Source organism: Suricata suricatta, chromosome 9 (genome assembly GCF_006229205.1).
Source record: "Suricata suricatta isolate VVHF042 chromosome 9, meerkat_22Aug2017_6uvM2_HiC, whole genome shotgun sequence".
Lineage (NCBI taxonomy): Eukaryota > Metazoa > Chordata > Mammalia > Carnivora > Herpestidae > Suricata > Suricata suricatta.
The window spans coordinates 75,372,224-75,395,954 of record NC_043708.1 but is presented as its reverse complement, the minus strand read 5'-3'; the positions used below and the strand labels follow the sequence as shown (position 1 = coordinate 75,395,954).

Below are 23,731 nucleotides of genomic sequence, written 5' to 3'. Positions count from 1 at the left end.
TTATGTGTTTTTAAGTAGATTGTAATGACCCTCTGTGTCTTCATAAGTAGGTTGAAAGGAGAAATTTTTTCTAAAACCGTTGGTGCGCTCTGGTGGTCAGACACACCCGCATGAGACCCTCTTGCCAAAGCTTTACATTCTCTCCCTCTTTAGAATGGATCCGTTTTTTCTGCACTTGCTACTATTTTAATAACAATGGTGAGAGATTTTCTTCTTTTTTCTATGATATAGTTGCTGCCCATTTTTAATGTCTTTGGAGCTTACTAGTTTGTGGATTATCCATGTTTTCCTTACTTCCTTTGACAATCAACATTTCAACCGTGCCGCAAACAGCATCTATCCTGAAATATTTCTTTGGGGTCAGGAGGTGGCATGAGAGACACGGGGTCCGGGAAGATAAGAAGTTGGTTTAAGAAGAAGGTTGAAACTTTCTTTGCTACTCGTGTGTCCCTCCCACTGTCATACTCCCTGATGCCAAAGAGAGTGAAAGGTGGTGGGCTACCCTCACGGTGGGCTTCGAGCAGCTTACCTGGGTGGTCAAGAGTAGTGGCTCTAAACTCAGACTACCTGGCGGCACCTGGGTGGCTCAGCAAGTTAAGCATCCAACTCTTGATTTCAGCTCAGGTCGTGATCCTGAGGTTCATGAAATCAAGCCCCATGTTGAGCTCTGTGTTGACAGCATGAAGCTTAGGATTCTCTTTCTCCCTCTCTGTGCCCTTTCTCCTGTTTACATCCTCTCTCTCAAATACATAGACATAAAAAAAAAAAAATCAAAACCAAGGTCAGGATATGTGACCTTGAACAAGTTAATTAACTACTTTGCACCTCAGTTTCTTCATTTGCAAAATGGTGGTTGGTGTGGGAATTAAATGAAATTATCTACATTAAGCACTCAGCACATTATCTCTCATAAAATGAAAATTCGTTTAATGGCATTTTGATTATAATTAGTTTTGCCGCTAATAAACACTGCATTGCTCTCGCTGAGCTTCTGTTAACTCCTAGCACCAGAGTAGTCTTTTCCTCCAAGCCTACAATAATAATAGTTGGTATTTATTATCTCTGCTTTGCATGTATGGAAAGTGAAGCTTGGAGCGTAGCTTCTCCAAGCTGATCTGTGTAGCCAGGAGCAGAGTCAAGACTCAAACCCAGACTTAGCTGAATCAGGACTGTGTGCTCAGCCACTAGGATATATTGCCTTGCTCTGAAAATTGTGACAGTACCGGTCCTGCAGATTTCTTCAACACAGTGCAGGCTTTCTCTGAAAGAGCCTTCCCCTGGGAGATACTTCTCCTTTCATTTAGGGTAGGTGTCTGTTTTCTGTGGCGCACAGAGCCTCTAGAACAACCAGTTGGATGTAACCTAGCCAATGTAGAAATACTGGCCCACAATTGCAGGAAAACCTGAATCATTGCACAGAGCCAATCACTGTAGCCACGTTTTACGTGCTTGTAGGGTTTGGGATGGGTAGAAGGAAAAACCAGTTCAGAATTTGAAGAGCAACAGTCTTTGCAGGGATTTGGTTAAACTGATTAGATATAATATGGTATGATTCTTAAAGTGTGGTCCCAGGACCAGCAGCATCAGCAGGACCTGGAAACTTGTTGGAAATGCAAATTTTCAGGCTTTACCCCAGACCTACTGAGTCAGAGACCCCTGGGATAGGACCCAGAAATCTGTATTCTAACCTGCCTTCCATGTGATTCTGGTGGCTGCTAAAGTCTGAGAATCACTGTTGTAGATTGCACAGAGTTTGAGCTGAGAGGGTTGAGATCTGGTCCTAACTGTAGTATGTCAGTCCACTACCCTTTGCCTCAGTTTCTTCATCTGTAAAACGAAGACATAGTTCCTTCAAAAACATAAATGCAGTTCTAGGTTATCCTGAGAAAGGAAAAAGTCCAGATCTGTGTAATCAAGCACTAGTTTTATGCGTGTCAGAGCTCTGAGAGGAGGCAGTCAAATTACAACTCCCAGACTCCTTCTTGTCACACATTGTCTGCCATCTTCTTTGCTATTTTCCACTAAGCTAACATGTTTCTCATTCTTGGTTCTACCATTGTTTTCATTACATATTAGATATTATTTGTCAGAAATTTCTTGTTATGCTTCACTGAGAATCGTGACACCGCACAGTTGAGCAATCCAAGAATAAAACCTTAGCTTCCGGGGTGCCTGGGTGGCTCAGTTGGTTAAGCGTCTGACTTGAGCTCAGGTCATGATCTCACAGTTTGTGGGTTCAAGCCCCGCGTCGGGCTCTGTGCTGACAGTTCAGAGCCTGGAGCCTGCGCTAGATTCTGTGTCTGCCTCTCTGCCCGCCTGTCCCTTGCTCACACTCTCTCTCTCAAAAATAAATAAACATTAAAAAAAAAAAAAACCCCTTGGCTTCCCCCTTCCAGGCCATGCTCTCCTCTGAATGATGGCCCAGCTATCCAGGATACAGCAGCAGAACATGGAGAGGCCATCCCCAGGGCTAGGATGTGAATCCCAGGGCACATTTTCAGGCCCCGAGGTACCACCGTTCCCAGAGCAGGGCTCTATCTCTAGATCTTAGTCCGGGCCCACTCATAAGTACTCGGGAAACAATTATGAAAAGGTTGTAAAGCTGCCATATGCAGAACTCCTTTCACTGGCTGTCCCTTCCTACATGTTAATTGCTGCAGATGAAGAAGTTAGATAAATATTTCAGTGCAAAGTAGGGAGCCACATTAGGGATTTGTTTGAATGCTAATGACTTCTAAACGAGTTTTCTGCTGCTAAGACAGTGGATGCTTCAAGCTGCTAGAAGGCTTCATTCAGAGCAGTCTCACGAGACTGGATCCCTTTTAGTATTGACTTTGATGCAAAAGGACTCTTTCCTCCCCCTTGCCCTGCACAAAATTCACAATCCCTCCTCCTCTCCCCACCCCCCACCCTTTTAAGCAGTTGTCCAAAAGCACACTAGAGACAGGAAAAAATGACTCATTATAAGAGCATCATGCCTCATAATGATAGGGCTTAGGTAAAAGCAGCAGCAGTGTGGAATAACCTTTCTTGGGTTTGATTGAAAGACATGGTTTACTTCAAAGAGCAGCCACAGTATAAATTGTCATTTAAAGAGACACTGTGGGAAGGAAACTACAGCAGGTGTTCTACATGTGATGAGCTGTTTTTCACTGCTGCCCAGTCAGGTTAAGTCCTAGGTTCTGCCCCTCTCATACATGAGCAGAGGGGTAGAGAGATAAAGGTAACCTTCCCAAGGAAGTGAGCCAAGATAGGAACCCTAAGCTCCGGGTTCCTCTGCCTGACTCCAGACTTACCCCATCGCCACTATAACACACACCAGTGCTGTCTGCTGACTGTTGTTGTTCTTCTTATGTAATGTGCTTGCTTTCTCCAAGAAGCCAAAATTGTTTCTAAAGAGCTCACCCAAGAGAAAGCACAGTGACACATGTGGAATGGAAGTATACTAGTTAAGGAAATAGTTGCTCTTATAACAGATAGAAAATCATGGTGGTAACACAATAGAAGTTTCTTTCTCACTCACGTGAAGTCCTGCTAGGGGTGGGTGAGGTGGGTAAGGTGTGGCAGGGATGGATGGTTCAGCAGCCCAGACTGCCATCTTTCATCTTTACACTTGACACCCACCGTTGCCCTGGTCGGCAGCATGTAGCAAGCAGAACAACAGAGGGGGCAGGGGATGGGAGGGAGAGAGGATCATACAGGAGGCTTTTATGGGCCAGTCCCGGAAGTGGAATTCATCGCTTCTGCCCACATTCCACTGGCACAAATTCGGGCGTATGACTTGACCTGACTGCAGCCAGGGCAAGACTGGGAAATCAGCTGGGTGCCAAGGGGGAAAGAAAAGTGGGTTTGGTGAGCTGCCAGCCAGTCTCCGCCACAGGTGGGCAGAGGAGTGAGAGTTCAGGATGAACAAAGCCCAGAGGGAAAGTACTTAGAGTGACCAAAGGGGATAGATTCTGACCTGTAGATGTCTAGTTATTTTTAATAAGTTAACTCTTAGTACCACAACAGATACCTTGGCCATTCCTCAAAAGCCTTTTTCTGTTTGCAGTAGATGATGGATGTCTAGAAAACACTCCCGACACAGCAGAGTTCAGTCGAGAATTCCAGCTGCACCAGCACCTCTTTGATCCAGAACATGACTATCCAGGCTTGGGCAAGTGGGTAAGTCCGATCTTAATGACTAGTAGATATTACACTTTGGTACTGATGGTGGAGATGAGCAATAAGAGTGGGGTGAGTGAAGAAAAGATGTTTAGAAGCTGATTTTTTCAGAAACCTCTGGTTAAGAAGAACTTTAATTGATTACCAAACCACGTGCATGTCAAGGATGCAAATTACCAACCCATCCCAAGTTGTCTCATCAGCTGTGGTCTTCAAAGGTTTCCTCTTCTCTGGTTTCCTCCACAGCCTGTGTAAGTCTTGCCAGTATTTCACAAAGCACATATAGGAAGTATATGGGTTTGTTGTTGTTGTTGTTGTTGTTGTAAAAAAACTGAGAACATTTGCCAATTATCTCTAGACTGACGGAAATGATCTCTGCAGGACAAAGGGGAAATGATGCTGGAAGCTTAGGCACAGACATCTGCTCTATGGAATGAGAAGGAGAGTTCCAAAATGTATACCAGGGAACTTGCTGTCAGTATCAGGCAAGACTCTATAACTGTCCGTTAAGGATATTGTAAGCATTTAGAAGGAGAAATCATCACCGTTTGGCATATGTTTGTTGAAAACAAGTTTTGTCAATTTAATGCCAACGTTACTCATTTACTTGCCAGCTTGATGAGGGAAATGAAGTGAATGTGGTGCATTTGGACTTCTGCAAAGTATTTGATGAGATCTTTCATGATCTCCTATTGAAAGAGGTGGAGAGAGACAGCCTCATCAGGAGAACATTAATGCCAGCAGCTGACCTTGCTTCCTTCATTTCTGGGATTATTATAGTCTTAGGACTAAGCTCCCTCCCTTCCTTTAACACTGTTTTAGAGACAGCTGCCTCTGCTCAGTAATGCCCACTTTCATTTTTCCATTATCTTGCTTTAGCATTGCATTGACTTGCTTCCCTCTACCCTCACCGTATATACACATTTCCCATGTTAAAGCAACAAAGCAATTTTACTTTTGCTTTCTCCAATATGCAGTAATTCTTTTTTTAAATTTTCTTAATGTTTATTTTTGAGAGAGAGAGAGAGAGAGAGAGAGAGAGAGAACATGGGTAGGGGAGGGGCAGAGAGAGCAGGAGACACAGAATCTGAAGCAGGTTCCAGGCTTTGAGCTGTCAGCACAGAGCCCGATGCAGGGCTCAAACCTTCAAACTGCAAGATCCCGACCTGGGCTGAAGTCGGATGCTTAACCGACTGAGCCACCCGGGCGCCCCTCCAATATGCAATAATTCTATTTCTCTTCTTTGTCACGAGCAGTTTGGTTAGGGAGAGTCGAATTTAAACATGTCAGATTACAGAGGTGGACATCTATTGGTTCTTGACTAGGAGACTGCAATCATGAACAGGTCTTCTATAAAAGAACTTATTTCTGGTAGCCTATGAAAGATGAAAGAGAGAAAGGATAGATTGAAGGAAATTTAAACAAATGGAAGGGAGTAATTCCAGTTATGAAGGCCATGAACATAGTAAATTTGAATGAACCTCATCAACGTGATGAGAATCTAAGCCATTTTGAAGGCAGACGGGGAGCCGATTAGAACTGGAATATGGCATAAATATAGTGTGAGGAGGAAAGGAAAGCTCTGTCAGGTTCATGTGAAATGGATGACACGAACTTTTCTTCTGATGAAACTTTTAAAGAAAGGAATAAAGAAGAGATGGAGGGAGGAGGTAAGGAGGGCACGAGATTACAGAGGAGCCCTGGGCAGGAATCCACAGGAGATGAGCAAATCCACAGAAGCATGGGCCAGTGTCAGCAAAGGACCAGAGAAAGATGCTGAGCCTGCTTTGTTCCAGATGCTGTGCCAGGTGCCTGATCTATAATAGTCTTCAGGACACAGTGCTGGGCTTCAGTGAGCTTTACTGCCTTGTGGTGGTGAAGAAATGGATGAGAACACAATGAACTCAATGTAGTGCCGTCCAGCTTCATGTTCTAGCCATTCTTTGCTTGCTAGGAGATACAATTACGGGCAAAGAAGGAAGAGAAGGACAGATAAGGAGTATCCAAGATGGAGGGTTTTTGCAACCAATTGTGCAATTGCCAGCAAGGACGTTGAAGGCAGCACTGAAGTCTCAGGTGAGAAGTTTCCCCAAAGAACTGGTAGGCTGGAAATGAGCAAAAGGAAGCAAGAACGAGACTAGGAAAAGTGTGAGTGAGGGCAGACAGTCCTTGTGAGGAAGCAGGAGATGGAAACTTCTCTCCTGCCAACTTTCCTTGCCTCTTCTTGAAAGCCTGGATAGATTACTATTAGAGATCAATGACCAGGAACAATGTTTACACACCTTTTATCATCTCTGTAATTATGTTTATTTAACCCAAGTTTCTCTCCTTTATTTTCTCAGTACCATGTGGCAGCGAACATGATTTGCTTGATCTTCACATGGTAGTAGGACTCTAGTACAGTAGTCTTCCCTCATCCCAGGGGGATGGAATGATGGTCTCAAGCTTGTCCTAGGCTCAACCGGCTTTTAAGTTAACAAAGTCATTACCTTAAACAAGAGCACTGCACACAAGACTGTGATTCCTTATATGTTCGTGATGTTTGCCTGTCTTTGACATTGGCTGGAGCTCAGCTGGGTCTTTAGCAATGATTCATAATTATACATATCAGCGTCTGTCTGGTTTCCTGCATTACTTTCTCTTTGTTAATGCATCAAGAGATATTTGTTATGTGAATTATCTCACTCAATCACTCCCAGTTTACAGATGAGAAAATACAGGCTTAGGGGGTATGAGTAGCCTGCCCAACACCACAGAGCTGCTTATCAGCAGAGCTAGGATTTGAACTAGATCTTCTGACTCCAGGAGTTCTTTAAAAACTGGTAGATTTCTTATCTTTTCATGGCTCATGGCTCATCATGTGTCCTGTACCGCGGTCCCATCGCATCCCATTGGGGACCGGCTGTCTCTCGGACGGCCTGTGTGGCCCCAGTGTGCAGTGGCTACATCCAAAGGCTGGATACTGTGGGTGCCAGTCACCCCCTCCCTCATACAGTAAATGCCTACTGCTATTCAGGAAAAAGTTTTCTCGAAAAGCAAATGATTCTCCCTTCCAAGGGCTTTTCTTATCTTTTTTTCAGCCCCTGCCAGGGTGATTAGGGTCTCTTTCTTCGATAGAACCTGCTGATCATGGCCAGAGCCAGCACCGTGAGAGAAATGAGAAGCAAAGACTTTCTCTGTCTTGCTTTGTGTTACAGGATCTCAACACAGCTGAAGAGTCGAATGCTCTTCACTTTGGGTTTGTCTCATGTTTCTGTGTGATTAGGCTTGAATTCTGCCTTTCTGATATGTTCCCCTTACTGTCTCACATCAGGAGGCACCTGATGCCACCCCATCCCTGAACTGGTGGTGACTTGTTCTAAGTGATGCCTGCTGGGTTTCTCAAGTGTAAAATTACTGGTTTTTTTCCCATTTGGCATTAATAATCTGTGTGGAGGTACTTTGCAACTGTATAAATATTCCGTCCCCATTAAACTTTCAGCCAACAGTTTTAGTCTTCATCAGTGATACTCACCAGAATCTGTTTTAATCATGGTCCTTGTAAAATGGTGATTTTTAAGCTCTTACTCATTCTGCATATACTTACTGGTTGGCACTTTATTTCTAAGCAACAGTATCCCCTTCTATTCATTTATCTATTTAAAACTCTGTGTATTTACTATCATTATGGGCTTATGGATTCCTGTTATTTATTTTGGTGTTCGCGCTGTCCTAGGTGTAGCCAGCGGGCATCTCCAGGTTGGCTTCTCCTTCCCTGTGACATGTCTCATCACTTCTTGAGCACGTTCTTACTTTATGGCACAACTGGATGTTGCAACTTCATTGATCCTTAAACTTCCCCTGCCCTAGCCCTGGACTCAGACATCCTCCGAGAAGTTTTCCCTGGTTCCATTTAGGAATGGAATTTGAAACCAAGATCTGGGCAGTTGTCCAAAATCTTGATGGCACAATGGAAAGCCCTTTTTGTGAACTCAAACCTGCTACTCACATGGAAAACAGGCTTCCCGCTCCCCCATCCCTACCCCGTCTACAAGGAGTGGGTATCTGGAGAGGGGCTCTTTCCTTCTCACTCTTTTCGTGTACCTCTTTTCCCCACACTCACACTGCACCTGCCAGCCCTTGCCTTCACTTCCAGGTGGTAATAGCAGGGCTAGTCGGGAAGGCCCCAGCCGCTTTCATGCCGGAATGGGAAAATACCATCCAGCTAATCCTAACCCTGGCTCTTAGGGAACCCCAGGGACTGTCTCTGAGAGGAAAACTTACTAGACCTTTAGCATTTTTTTTTTTTACTGTTTTTATTTATTTGAGAGAGAGAGAGACAGAGACAGAGACAGCATGAGCAGGGGAGAGTCAGAGAGAGAGGGAGACACAGAATCTGAAGCAGGCTCCAGAGGCTGAGCTAGCTGTCAGCACAGAGCCTGATGCAGGGCTCGAACCCACGAACCGTGAGATCATGGCCTGAGCCGAAGTCCGATGCTTAACTGACTGAGCCACCCAGGCGCCCCTGCATTTCTTTTTCAACGAAGGCTCTTATTGGTATAATTTGCCCCACAACCTTCTGGAGGAGATGAACTGAATACGTGCTGCCTTGACCCTGCGGGTGGCATTGTAGATGTCTGCCGTCCACGCTGACTGGCTGCCCCCGCCTCATGCCCCGTGCACTCCTGCCCAAACAGGCAGCTCAACCTCACAGTGCACACGAAGGGCCTCTGTCCTGGTGCCCCATCCCCCAAGCCCCTTCCCCAGCCTTGGCACAAACTCCCAGATGTTCTCTGTGCAACAGGAGTTGTTAACATCCACAGAAATGCAACTCTGGAGGACCAGAAGGAGCCTCACGGCGATGTGCTCATTCTTTGAGGCCATGATCTGCCCATCTGCCTTTTTTCCCTTCTAATATTAGATTGCCCAGTTCCCCGAGTGAGCAGAAGACCGAGGCTGTGGCCAGTACCGGCCCATTGGGTACTCTAGATCCTTCACTCCCTGGCGCGGCCTCCTGCATAGTTGAGGTTGGGCAAGAGATCCACATTGTAAATTGTGGGTGGGGTAGATTTTAATGAACATGAAAATGATGAAGCTCATTCTTGGCATTTGTCCTTTGCATTTCCAAATCTACCATTAAAAAAAAAAATCTCTATATCCAAACAGTTCAGGAGGCTACAACTGTTGTATAAACTTGTTCCTTAACAGAACTCTGTCGTCTCTTCAAACAAACAAACAAACAATGGCAGTATATTTTATTTAGAGTGATGATGAAATGAAATCATTTCTTTTATACATCATTTTCCTTTGGATGAAAAGTATCAAAGAAAAACAACAATGACAACACAAATACGTCCTCCTAACGCCCCTTCTCCCATCAGATTAAGTGTTCGGATTAAGTGTTTATAATCTCAGTAGGGAAGCCTGTGGAACTTGGGTCTGATATTCTAGAGCTCATTTAAATCCACTGTGTGTTTGAAATACAGCAATATGTGGAAACACTTATACAAACTGTGGTAACAGAGCCCGTTTTTTTCTTCCCCCAATGTAGCTTTCCTTCTGCCAAGAAGTTTTTTGGCAGTTTTTAAAAGGTTCACTCTATTAAAAATGTTATAGACCAAATGGTTTTCCGATTGTCTTGACTGGGGGCACAGACTTAAGCCACAGGAGGAAAGGTTGCAGAAGTCAGGATGTCTCATTTATTTACATAGAGGATTGTTATTAATAGTCAGACACTCCTCTAGAGAACAGTTTATGTGTACAGCTCATAAAAAGGGAGTTGGATACAAAAGTAAAATGAGATAAAACTGTTTGTTTTAAACAAAGGCTGTTCAAAGTGGAGAGCTGAGTTTCCAGTGCCTCTTGTGTTTTAGAATGTCGTATTTTCCTGTTTATGTGATTATTGGTGACACTGCTGTGCCTGAGGGCACTGCAGAGAACTTTATTAAAAGCTACACAACCACCAGTTTTTCCCTTGTGGTCTATCTTTCTGACACGACATTCCTTTCATCTCACTTTGTTTCCAAAATATGTGTGTGCAGATATCCAGGGGGACTCACCAAGTATTGCTTCTAAAATAGACATTCACCAAATTTGATCCATAACTTCTGCATTCGTGTTTTTCTTTTCTCCTCATTCTAGAACAAGAAACTCCTTTATGAGAAGATGAAGGCAGGACAGACACGAAAGCGGAGGGTAATGTGTGGCTGGCTGAGCTGTCGGTGGGATGCCTGGGGCTTTCGGAGTGTGACCCCTCAGTTGTCCGAAAGTAGCAGAAGGCTTTCACGAGCCATCCTGGGAGGGTGGGAACTGCGGTCCCGCGGAACGAAGGCCACACCCTTGGCTTCCAGGATGGCTTCCTCACGACTTGGCATATGTGGAGTGGAGTGCTGTTGTGTGGTGATCCCACCACCTCCACTGCATTCGTGAAATGTGTGTGGCATGTTCCCATGGGTGTGGGAATTCAGGGAGCACGTGAGGGGCTCTGGGGCGCCGGGGGCAGCTGTGCACACATCTGCACTGATTCTATAAAAACGAAAGACAGGAACAAGGAAGTGCTTGCTGAACTACAAGTTCCAGGCAATGATTTTGAAGGAATGTAGGAGCAAAGGATGAGATGAACAATGCTCGTTCCTCCTACAAAACTTTTTCTTCACCTAGCCCAGCCCCCTTCCCCGGCCTTGGCACAACCTGATGTGAAACCCTCTCCATCTGTGTTACATTTGTTAGCTGACTGGTGTATTTGCTACCGCTTCGTTATTCACCATCTCAGGGCTGCCCATGGTGGGACGTTGGTCTGGGTGTTGTGCATTGAGCTGCTGTGGTTTTGCCTCTTGTAAAGTTACATGTCAAGTCTGCTTTGGGTCTCCAATGCATTTAATGGCACAGAGACTGAATACGTGATCAGTGACTATTCTGACAACCCATCGGTGCCCTAGTGGACAGAAGTGCGTGGCCACCTCCACCTTTCCTCCTCTGATCAGGTGGAGGAAAAAGTTAAAGTCCTGTGATTACATAACAAAGTGCCATGTAGTAATTGTAAGATTTAATAGATGGAGGCAGAGACGAGAGGAAAGAGAGAGACCAAGTTATGGAGCCAAGAAAGCCTTTATTTGGGGTCTGTGGCCCCAGGCGAGGTTCCGTGACTCGAGTAGGGGTTGAGTCAGGGAAGTCGCGTCTGGTTTGGGAAGGGCAAAGTATTTTATGGGTGAAAGAGTTCTGGGTTTGGTCTTGGGGGGCAGATTACCAAGTAAGGGCATTTTAGGGTCTCGGCGGGATGAGATTGATTGCCTCCATCGTCAGGGTGGGGGAAAACTGGAGCTTTGTGATTGGCTGTTTTCAAATGGCGCAAGACATTCCAGGTCTGCAGGTGGGGGGTGGGAGTTGTTGGTGCACAGTGTTCTCCTCTGACCCACAGCAAAATGGCCGCTCGGTCGCCATCCCAAGGTAACTCTTACATTCTGACCTTTTTGGTGTTATGGGGCAGCGTCAGGTCTCTGGTTACTTCCTGCTGAGATTGGGGTGGTGTGATGATCAGGGTCTGTGGTCGGAATGGGAGAGTATTGATGAACCAGCAGCAGTTGGGTAGCGGCCCGGTTGGTGAGTCTTGTCACTTGCTCCTGTAAAACACTGGAAAAGCAACAGAACAGGCATGGCCCCAGTAGGGCTACGAGGAATAATATGATTATGGGTCCAGCCAAGGCAGACAAGAGGGTGGTTAACCATGGAGACCAATTGGAGAGGCCTTCATACCAATTTTGGTGTTTGCTTCTTGCCTTTTCCCTCTCTTTTAGGTGGCCATGAACCACGGCTAAGCCATCTTGTACAATTCCTGAGGTGTTGACATAGAAGCAGCATTGTTCCCCTAACTCCTGGTATAGCCCTCCTTGGTGTAACAGTAATAAGTCTAACCCTCACCTGTTTTGTAGCACCATTTCAGCTAGGGAGTCTAAGAATAGACTTTCTAATTCGGCTAGATCATCATCGATGGCCTCAGTTAATGCATTAAATCTCTGATTGTTCTGTACTAGAGCAGCTGTTCTGGTCCCTATCCCTGCTGCCACTCCGGTCCTGATTAGAAGGGTCAAGAGGGCGGCTGATACTCCAAAGTCGCGCTTGGCTCTGAGATGCATCTGTTCTGATTGACTTCAAAGAGTGAGGATGTAGATGCAGGAAGGTAACACACCTGTGGAAAGAGAGTAATGCATGAAGTGGTGTTAATACTTGGGAGTGTATGCAGGGAGTGAGCCCTGAAGTACATGTGAACCATGCCTTTTTTGGGGGTGTGAGGTAGGAGGGGCCTGTAACGGTTATAGTCTGATTACACAGGTGACTAAGGTGGGGGAAGGTGGCCAGAGTTCCCTTGTTTCCCAAGACACAGAGGCCTGAACCAGTTATTTCCTGTATCGTCAGAGCAGGAGTTTGTCCCCATGTGCAGTTGGCCCCTATGCCTTTGGATGCCTGTCCTGGTATTGCCCACCTGGCATAGAAAGGGGGCCAGGGGTCTAGGCAGAGCCAGCAATCTTTTTCAGTGAGATTTGTAGAGTTTAAGAGGCCATAAGTAAGGTTTAAGATAGTGTAAACTACTGGGTTTGGCGGCTTGATCAGTGGGATATTTGGGGGAATTTTAGTAACATTAAGGTTTGAAGGGGCTCGAGTAGGGGCAAGAAACTTTGGAGTGGATTTAGGTTTACGAGTTGTAGCCAGTGGAGCTGCAGGTCCACCTGCTGCTGGGGAAGGGAGTGCTAGTTTCTGGATGGAGAATAGAGAGCCTATGTCATGACCAGGGAGCTGGAGACGGATGCCCCATACCTTTCCCACCATCCAGTTTTCTGTTTTACCCTTGGTGGTGAGTTGGATAGAGACTGGATTTCTTTTGGTTGGGCTAGTTTGGTTATTGGTTCGAACAAGGGTGACTAAGTCCCCATCTTGTTGCGTGACCCATGGGGTGATAGTTTCACAACCCCAAGCAGCGCAGAAGTACTCTCCCATGCCCCCACAGGTTTCAGAGTTACCAGTCCCGGGGCACACATAAAAGTCTTGCCGCCTGAGATTTTGATGCTGACAATCAGCACCGTCTCTACACCCGAAGGTGTTGCAGTCTATACATTTACCCTTAGAGGCTGAGGGATCAGTATTCCACTGGTCGCCGGCCAGACTGCAGAGATCTGAGGATTGGGGTGATACGGGATGTGAAGTTTCCAGGTTACCCCAAGGGCCTTAGAGACCTGTTGGGTGACCGAGGAGATGAAATCCAGTCCGTTATCTGACTGTATGGAGCGCGGTAGGCCAAATTGGGGGATGATCTCCCTGATCAGGACATCAGTCACGGTTGAAGAATCCTCGCCTGAGGTGGGAAAAGCCTCTGTCCAACCTGAAAAGGGATCAACCATGGTGAAGACGAAGCAGAGTTTCTTATGTCGGGGCATATGGGTACAGTCTATCTGCCAATCTTCTCCTCGTTGGTGACCCCGGAGTTGGTGAGTAGGGCCTGGGTGTCAGAGTCCACCTTGGGGACTCATTGAGGAGCAGACAGAACACTGTTGGTAGGTCTGAGCTATTATTTGGCGTAGTTTTGGGTGATGAAAGAGGGGGTTGAGGAACTGAAATGTGGCCTGAGGGCCTATATGTAAGGTTCTATGAATGTCTGACAGAAGTTGGGGAGCTATTTTGTCTGGTAGGGCTATGCGGTTGTCTACATAGATCCATTTGGAGGTAGTTACAGCCCCTTGTAGGGAACGGTAGTGGTCCCTTTCAGCCTGGGTATAACTTGGGGAATAGTCCTTGGAGAGGAATAAGATGGGGGCGGGTTCAGCTCCTAGCGCCGTGAGCCGGGCGGTACAGTCTGCCTTATTATTGCCACAGGCCACCTCTGTAGTTAGTGGCTGGTGTCCTTTACAGTGGACAATGGCCACCTCCTGAGGGAGCTTTAGAGCCTCTAGGAGGGTTGCTATATGGGGCCCATTAATGATTGGGGTTCCCCTGGTGGTGAGAAAGTCTCATTCTATAGGGTGGAATGAGTGTGAACAATTAAAAAGGCATATTTGGAATCAGTATATATATTAGCCCGCTTGTTTTTTGAGAGGTGGAGGGCCTTTGTAAGTGCAATAAATTCTGCCTTCTGAGAAGAGGTACCGAGCGGGAGTGAAGCTATCTCAAGGACTGCATCGATGGTAACTACAGCATAGGCTGCCCTTCGATGTCCCTGTTTGTCCAAAAGGGAGCTGCCAAGATCAGGGTCGGATAGGGGCTGACCTTTCAGATTGAAGGGAGCCTGAGAGAGAAAATCGGCAAGTTCCAAGCAGGAGTGGGTTGGGGGAGAGGGTGGATGAGGGAAAGTTAAGGGAAAAAGGGAAGCTGGATTGAGTTGGGGAGATAGTTGGAGAGAAACCTGAGGGTTTTCAACAAAAAGGAGGTGAAAGAGCTGTACAGGAGAGGGGGTGAGATTGGCCAGAGATTTGTGTGTCAGGAGATCTGAGAGTCGGTGTGGGGAGTATCCAGTTAGGGGATGATGGAGGGTCAGCTTAAGAGCCTCCTTTGTCAGAATGGCTGCTGCAGCCAGAGCTTGAAGGCAGGGTTGCCATCCCCGGATAGTGGGGTCTAGCTGTTTAGAGAGGGAGGCCACTGCTTGAAGTTTAGGCCCGTGGGCCTGTGCCAGGAGGCCAGTTGCAATGCCTTGTTGTTCATCGGTATATAGGAAGAAAGGTTTGGTAACATCGGGAAGTGTAAGAACAGGGCGGGCAGTGAGAGCTTTAACAAGTTGGTAAAAAGAGTGCGTAACCAGGCTGGGTTCCGAGGGAGGGCCTTGGGGGGTTTCTTTGGCTGCTTTGTACAGGGGAGATGCCATGATGGCGAAATTAGGAATCCAGTGCTGGAAAAGCCCACCAGTCCCAGAAAGGAAAGAATTTCATCAGCTGATGTGGGTGTAAGGCCTTGGAAGGCTTGGATCCTATCTGGTGTGAGGGTTTTACAGGTAGGAGTAAGGGAGATCCCCAAGAAGATGACTGTAGTTTGGCAAATTTGAGCCTTAGTGGGTGATACCCAGTATCCTAGGCGTGACAGGTGATTTAAGAGGTAGTGTCAGTTTGGGTAGTTTCTAAGGAGGTCATCTACATACTGAAGGAGGGTGTTTTGGCCTGGAAGATAGCATTCATGGAGATCTTGGGGGAGAACTGTCCAGTAAGTTGTTGGGTATGGGAGGTAGCAGGATCCTCCCAAGTAAAGGCAAAAAGAAAATAAGAATCAGGGTGCAAGGGGATAGTAAAAAAGGCATCCTTCAAGTCTAATACTGTGAAACAGGTAGTGGTTGAAGGAATTCGGGAAAGTAGGGGATATGGGTTGGGGACCACAGGGTGGATTGGGATCACAGCATTATTGATTATTCGGAGATCTTGCACCAGAAGATTTGTGGACAGGTAAGATAGGGGTGTTACAGGGCGAATTGCATGGGATAAGGAAGCCTCTCGCGAGGAGGCGGTCAATTACAGGTTTGAGACCCATGCGATGAGTATGTGAGACGGAGTATTGGGGTCACGAGGGTATGGAAGAGGGATTCTTGAGCTTAATGAGTACCGGTGTGTGATGGGCGGCTATCAGAGGTGTAGATGTGTCCCAAACCTCAGGGTTGACTGGGAGGTCTGGTACTGGTGAGGGAGAGTGGGGATCGGGGCAGACAGCTAGGAGAAAGTGAGTTGAGGAGGTAGAAGGGATAAGTAGGTGGATAGAAGCCCCTAGTTTATGGAGAATATCCCTGCCTAGGAGGGGGACTGGACAGGAAGGTACAACTAAAAAAGGAATGAGAGAAATGGAAAGTATCCAGGTAGCAAGTGAGTGGTGTCATGCACAGTGGAGTAGAGGGGGAACCGTCAATGCCCATGACTTTGATGGTGGACCATCTGGTTGGCCCTGCATAGGTAGATAGAACAGAATAGGTAGCCCCCGTGTCCAGCAAAAAGGAGATAGACTTACCCGCTACCTGGAGTTTTAACCCTGGGCTCAGCCTGGGTGATTGGGGTGACTGAGTTCGGGCCTCGTCAATCATCCTCTAGCCCCAGGAGCTGGAATGCGGTGTCCAGTCTGGAGGGAGTCTTGCCATGTGGAGGTGTCGCGAGCCTGCCGTTTCCTGTGGTAGGACACTCAGACTTCCAATGTCCCTTTTTATGACACAGGGGACAGGGTTTGCTGGGCTCCCTGGGGTTTGGACACTGATGAGACCAGTGGCCTTCCAGGCCACATTTGAAACATGGCTCCGGAGGGGGGCACAGTCCCCCACTCTTATGAGGTTTATCAGCTGGCCTCAGGGCTGCCACCAGGGCTTGGGTCTGTAATTGAACTTTTTGCTGCGGGTGGGCTTGCCTCCTCTGCTCTAGGGCCTTTTCCCTACCATTAAAAACCTTAAAGGCTATTCTTACCAGATCCGAAATGGGCATCTGGGGTCCGTCCTCAGCCCTTCTTAGCTTTTTGCGGATATCTGGCACTGATTGGTAAATAAAGTAAGTGGCGAGGACGGTGGCCCCAGCTGGAGAGGTAGGGTCAAGTCTGGTATATTGGGTGAGGGTGAGTCAATCGATTTAAAAAGGTGGCCGGGTTCTCATTGGGCTCCTGAATGACTTCCTGGAGTTTATTAAAATTAATGGACTTATTTGAGGCTGCTCGCATGCCTGCCAGCAAGCATTGGATCATCTGATCCCTTCACCTACAGCCAGTTCCCTGTTGCTGGTAATTCCAGTTAGGGTCAGCTGGCTGTACGGCCTCCACCCCAACAGGCATTGTGGGATGGGTGATATGGACTTGGTCTGCATGTTCTCAAGCAGCTGCCTGCATTCGTTCCCTATCCTCTGAGGTTAGAGTAGAGATTAGAATTACATGGATATCATGCCAGGTGAGGTCATACGCTTGGGCCAAATATTGGAATTCCTTAATATATTGTGAGGGGTCTGAGGAAAATGACCCTAAGTGCTTTTCTATGGCCAACAGGTCTGGTAAAGAAAAAGGTACGTTAACTCTAACAACCCCCTCCATGCCCGCCACTTCCCTAAGGGGTAAGATGGCCGCTGCAGGGGCATTTCTCGGTTGTTGGTCAGCACGGGTACAAGAGGCATAGGAGGTGTGGGAGGAGTGGATGCCACAGGAGGGGTGGAGGTTGGGGGAAGGGCGGGGTTATAGGGAGGAGGGGCAGCAAGGTCATTTAGGGGATTGGAAACCGGAGAAGGGGATGGGAGGGGCTCTGGGGGCGGGGTTCGGATCATGAGCTAAGAGTATGTGGGCAGTTGGACAGGAAGAACCAAGGTCAGGTCGTGAGCACAGATCCCAAAAAGCCATAACATATGGCACCTCGTTCCATTTTCCCTGCCTCCAACAGAAATTATCTAAATCCATAAGAATTTGGAAATCAAGGGACCCTTCTGGAGGCCACTGAGATTGGTTATAAAGGGGCCACACAGTGTTGCAGAAGCGGACTAGGCTGTTACAGCAGAGGTCATTAGTATAACCAAGGAGTGGGAAGTTTTTCAGGAGGCACTGTAAGGGAGTAAGCATACCTTCTGTTTTAGATTTGTTGTTCCCCATTTAAAGGCCTCTGAGAATCGCAGGAAAAAGAAGGGCGTCCCCTAGGTTATTCCTTTGATCCGGAAAAGTTTTGGAATGTGATCAGGGATGATCAGAGACGTCCTGGACGGAAGGGAGGTGTCTGGGTTGTGGGGTGTCCCCCATGACCAAGAAGCCGGAGAACTGGAGGGGAGTCCTGATGCACGTGCGATTATGAACAGCATCCCTGGGGAGGCTCGGATATTTGGGGAACTTACCCAATTAGCTGGTGAAGTAGAGTTTGGTCCTGGACCAGAAGCTCCACAGGAGGACCCAGCCTGGCAGGGGCAGTTTCCGTTTTCGGCACCAAGGTGAGATCCCTGAATCGGGGAGGAGAGAGCTCAGCTAGAGGCGAGCTGCTGTCTCCTTCGGCTATGGATTTTGTATAGACAGAAAACAAGTAGTAGGACAAGATGGTGGTAAACTTAGGAGGACATTCGCTGCGCCCGCCTGGCCACTCCCCTCACGGAGAATTAGGTACCTCTTGGCATTGGCAGGCCGGTATAAACCCCCGACATGGATCAGGACTCAGTCCCAATTCTGCCCTTAGTCATATGAGGCTACCACAGAACCGCAGGTTTGGGCCCACTCAAACTCCGTAGGATCTAGTCCAGTGGAGCTACAGAGACAATCACACACACACGCCCACAGAAAGTCTGCTCAAGAGAGGAGTGGCCCCCCACACAAAGCTGGGGACTCAGATCTCCTCTCCTGGGTTTCAGCACCAGATGTAAGATTTAACAGATGGAGGCAGAGACAAGGGGAAAGAGAGAGACCAAGTTATGGAGCCAAGAAAGCATTTATTTGGGGTCTGCGGCCCCCCGGCGAGGTTCCGTGACTCAAGTAAGGGTTGAGTCAGGGAAGTTGCGTCTGGTTTGGGAAGGGCGAGGTATTTTATGAGTGAAAGAGTTCTGGGTTTGGTCTTGGGGTCAGTTTACCAAGTAAGGGCATTTTAGGGTCTCAGCAGGATGAGATTGATTGCCTTCATCGTTGGGGTGGAGGAAAACTGGAGCTTCGTGATTGGCTGTTTTCAAATGGCGCAGGACATTCCAGGTCTGCAGGTGGGGGGTGGGTTGTTGGTGCACAGTGTTCTCCTCCCACCCACAGCAAAATGGCCGCTCGGTCGCCATCCCAAGGTAACTCTTACAGTAACCACATTAATTAAATATACAAACCAAACCACATACCCAAGGGCACTATTTCTTAAGAACAGCAAGTGCCTGGATCCTGGCAAAGTTTGGGAATCTGGACAGTGGTAGTTGTGGCCATTCTGCATGGTTTTGCCAAATTGAGTCAGAGTGCTTGAGGAGGGGTAGATCTTCTGGAGGCACCATTAATGCACACAACAGAAAGTTCCAAGCCCCTGTGCTGCCTGACACTATACAGATGACATGTGGCCAGTTTTCTATTTGAGAAGCAAAGTTGTCTGGAAACAGATCTTCTTTGGGAGAGTTAACTGGGTTATTAGTGGTTTTCCTTGGGTGATTGCAGTTTCCGATGGCAAATGGTGTCAGGAAGGGTCTGATGGGTGTAATGTGGTCTTGAGAGAACATCAGGAAACTCTATTTCAGGATCTCAGACTACAGATAATTTACTGGTAAGATGGCTTGAGTATCTCCCCATGGCACAACAAGAACATTTCCAAATAAGACCAATGACTGACCCAAAATGAAAAACTTAGCATGAAGCTTTCATTGTCTCTACTTCCTGGCTCACCATTCCTTCTGCCCTGATTTGGCTAATGACTGTGGATCAGGATTTAGGTCATTTTTCCATGAGACCAGTGATTACCAAAACTCAGAATTCTGGCTAGGACACATGTTGTAAAGGATCGTACTTTGGCCTCAACTTCCTCCACATAGGAAAGGCCTAGAATTTATGAAAATAAGGGTCATTTTGACCCAGTTGTATCAAGTTCTTCCTGTTCTTACACGTTTACAAAAACCCATGGTCATGCCATAAATCCCAGCCCTCCCAGGACTCAGCGGGGAAACAGAACTTGCCTCCCCCACCATCAGGCCTCAGGTGATGCTCCCACTGAGTGAAGACTTCAGTCACCTCCTCAAGGGCACCAGCACCAAGGCTTTCTCCAGCAAAGCTCAGTCTCTGCCGTGGCCTTATAGAGGCTCTCAATGGTTCTGCCAGTTATGAAATGGAAAGAAAAATGTTCTCTCTGTAACCTAGCCAGTCTCTCTCACGTAGGAGAGAAGATACAAACATAGATGCCTTGAGTTCTTCAGAGGTAATTAAAATCAAGTATCATTATCATTCTTCCTCTTAAGTATAGGATTCAGTAGTAATGAACAGCTATCAAAAAAGTTCACGTGATTGCTCCTTTTGCTTCCTCACTAATTTACTTCCCCTCCCCCGACCCCAATATTTGTCGTTCTCTGGGTCTGAGGAAAAGGACTTGTTCCTGTGGAAGTCCCTTTACCCAGAGGGGCTCTCCCCAGAGTCACAGCAGCCCTCCAGGTGGTTTCATGTAACTTTATGTATCTGCTCAGAATAATTGAATTCTACTTGCTTCATAAATAGAAAGTCAGTCCCCCTTCAAATGATCACTTTTGCAAAACAACTGTTAAGATGGATCTTTTTAATGTCTGAGCTTTACTATTTATCTTATTTAAAGAGCTTATCAATCTTTTATTCCCATATTTGATAAATATGAAAATCTCATATCCTTTTTTAATATCTAGACTTTTCAGAGTAAATATTGTTCCTACAAAACGATAAAGGTATTTACGATATTGAGCACACTTTTTTAGTGCACACTTGCATCACTTACCTGGAAATTTTAACATGACGCTCTGGAGTAGGCCAGGCCTTTCTAGCTGACAATCTCGGATATAGAAAGTATTTTCGTTATTTTAAACATTTTAAAGATGCCTTCCCAGCAAAGCTGTATGTTTCCATGACATGCCACTTTTCAGATAGGAGGACGTTGCACACTTTGTAATGCTCAGTTTGTAATGCATTTTTGCTGGATGCTTTGGGCCTTTCATGATTCACGCATTTAGCTGTCAGAATGCGGAAGGACATTTACAAAATCTCTTTCGGAGAATGACCTGCTCACCCTTTCAAAAGAGCCAAGGCAGACAGTGTCCCATTGTCGAGAGAGACCCACCTGTGAACTGCCTCCATTCATTCGTGAGGACTTGGGAGGAGGATTATTTGTAGCTACAGCTTCTTGCTTATATTTTTGTTCAGTTATTGGAAGGTGACTTCAATAAACAAATGTCTTCCAAAACTTTTGAAATTTTTTCTGCTTGCTAAATACTATGTTGTAAAGCTTCCAATTACTAGTCCAAATCCAAACCTCAAAAAGTGGATATGTATTAGAGAAGGAATGGAAAAACCTTGACTCATTCAGAATAGCAACAGATGAAAGATTTCAAAGTCTTGAGTCCAAAATAAAGGCACCTTATATACACTTACTTCTTTTCTTCTCTAGCTTTTTTAAAAATTAACTTTTTTTTTGTCTTTATTTTATTTTGAGAGACAGAGCCAGAGAGCAAGCGGAGGAAGGGCAGAGAGCAGGGGAGACACAGAACGTGAAGCAGGCTCCAGGCTCTGAGCTGTCAGCACAGAGCCCTTTGCGGGGCTCGAACCCATAGACTGTGCGATCATGATCTGAGCTGAAGTCCGATGTTTTAACCGACTGAGCCACCCAGGCGCCCCTCTTCTTTAGCTTTTGAACTTGACTGAAGGAGAGTAGAAATGCTTGCTAGGGTCACTGATGAATCCTCTTTAGGTAGAATACAGGCATGGAAGAATCAGCACAGCAGCAGGATGTCCTGTGACTTGTCTACAGATGCTTATTCCTACTTGGTCCTGATCGGTCACCTTCTTTAGAACATTCTTATAAAATAATTTAATGCATTTCACATTCTCTCACTAAGGCCACAGGATAACAATTTTATTTCATATGGGGCTTGATATCTAAGTTAGTAGGAGAACGTGTTAGCTGATTCACTCCAAAGCTTTGTGCCAAAGAACTCTGGTTGTGTGAAAGACAATCAGAGACCTCTGTCAGTCGGTGTTTCTCAGACCACTGAGGTGTTGAAGATGCTCTAGAGTAATCATTTGGTAGGTGCGCTGTTACCTTGTTTTTAATCCAATAGGCCAGAAACAGTTTTCACGCATGACTTTTCTTTTGTGAGATGTCTGTATCTGATGCTCAGGTATAATACCAAACCCTTTTTTTTCCCCAGAGTGTCAATCCATATCTCCAAGGACAGAGACTGGACAACGTTGTCGCAAAGAAGTCGGTCCCCCATTTTTCAGATGAGGATAAGGACCCAGAGTAAAGTGAAGATGCGGGGTAGGAACCCACCGCGCCCGTGCAGGCTCACTACTGCGTATGTGCACGTGTTATTAGAGCCGCCGTGAATGGCAGCATGTTTCTGATTTAGACGAGTATGGATGAAAAGCAGCTGTGTTTTGATATTGCATTGTCCTGCACACTGATAGCTCAGCTTTCTACTAAATTAGAATAAGAGCTTTTTTTCTTTTTGATGTGGATCTGCAACGGGCATTAAAATTAAGGTGTATATATCATCAACAGTAAAAAAGCAAGACTATGAATGAAATGTCCTCAGATTTCTTGCAGTTTAAAATGGTGTTTTGGGCGGCACTGTTTTAACCAAGTCTGTAAAGAGCTGGCATTTGATTTTGATTATGTAGTTCACCCAGCCCTTGGGCATTGTTACATATCAATAAAGATGATTGTATTCAGGAGGAGGAGCGGACACATTGCACTTGGCTTAATAAATGTGTAAGCAAGCATTGGTGTGTGAAGCCTTCTTATTTAGATCATTATAAAAACAATTTATTTACTTACTAGAACAAACTCACAACACGATCTTATTTGATCCTAACACTAATACTGTGACATAAGTGGGGACTGGTATTATTATCCCCATTTTACAGATGGTAGGACTGAGACTCCTGGCTTCCACAAAAATCTAGAAGTGGAGCAAGCAGTACATGGTGACTGAAGTCTTTGACTTTGAGTTACTGTGTTTATTCAGCAAATATTTTGGTTTCTAACACAGGCCAGGCACAGGGCTGGGCTCTGTGGGTGCATGGGGGGTTCAGACTGACCTCACCCATTTCCTCAGGCAGCAGAGTCTACAAGCCAGGTGGCAAAGCATCTCTCTGTGAGCACAGAATAGGTTGGTCAGCGACACTCTGCTTTCAAAATTCAGAGCTACAGCGGCAGGCACGCTGTCCTACCGGTTTCTGAAAAGTTGTGCCGTTTTCAGTTAGCTGAGTCCTCCCAGGTCAGAAAGTCAATTTAGTGGAAGGCTGACAGGATTCAGTTCACTGCTGAGGTTATTTCCATGCTTTTTACAGCTCTTCACGGTAAAGAAGACAACAGTTTCAGGCTTTGATATCATTGGCTTTGATTTCCTGGTCTATAAAAGGGAGACAGCAGTGAGAAAGCACTCAGGGAGAAAGATCATTCTTGGTTTTAATTTTAATAAGTGCACATGAAGTCTAAATGCCAGTGATTCCTCTAATAGAGACAGCTTGACCAGGTCTTTGTTAACACAGGAGTCTGTTATCACTTCTAAAAATCAAGAAAGGTATTGGCATGTTTTTCATAGCAGGAGGCACTTTTATCTAGAGCGCATCGCCATGTTCAGAGCACGGGTTCAGCAGCCCCCTCGCCGTCTGATTCCAAAAGATAAATTCCCTTGTGTTCTAGAGCCGTACAGAGCTGGGATGGCCTACCCTATGAATCATGTGTTTTTGTGGGCATCTAGTTACTTTTCATTCTGGTTTTAACTCTCCTAGAAAAACCAAAGGATGTCTCTTTTTCTGAGATTGAACAAAAGGAAGGAAAAATGGTGAAAAGCCGATGCCTTGAGGTCCTGAGGAAGGAAGTGTGGGCAAAGCAGGCGGAGATATGGTCATGGTGCCTGTGTCTGGCCTGTTTGCTCTGAGATGCGTTCTTTGCCCTCCCCTGCTGTCCTCTGAATGGCAGACTGGGCTTCCGAGG

The 23,731-nt window shown here is 46.3% G+C and overlaps 1 protein-coding gene across 2 annotated transcripts in view; it reads left to right on the top strand.

Moving 5' to 3' along the window:
- SCG5 (secretogranin V) overlaps positions 1-22,512 on the top strand; it is a 67,582-nt gene extending 45,070 nt beyond the window's left edge. Inside the window, exons 4-6 of one of the 2 annotated variants that reach the window (XM_029951605.1) lie at positions 4,055-4,164; positions 10,285-10,338; positions 21,939-22,512. In XM_029951605.1, the coding sequence (XP_029807465.1) occupies positions 4,055-4,164; positions 10,285-10,338; positions 21,939-22,034 (260 nt within the window). In that variant the 3' untranslated portion in view covers positions 22,035-22,512. Of the gene's footprint in view, positions 1-4,051; positions 4,165-10,284; positions 10,339-21,938 lie in introns of both variants that reach the window. The other variant, XM_029951604.1, reaches the window with a different exon arrangement.
- Positions 22,513-23,731: the final 1,219 nt, after the last annotated feature.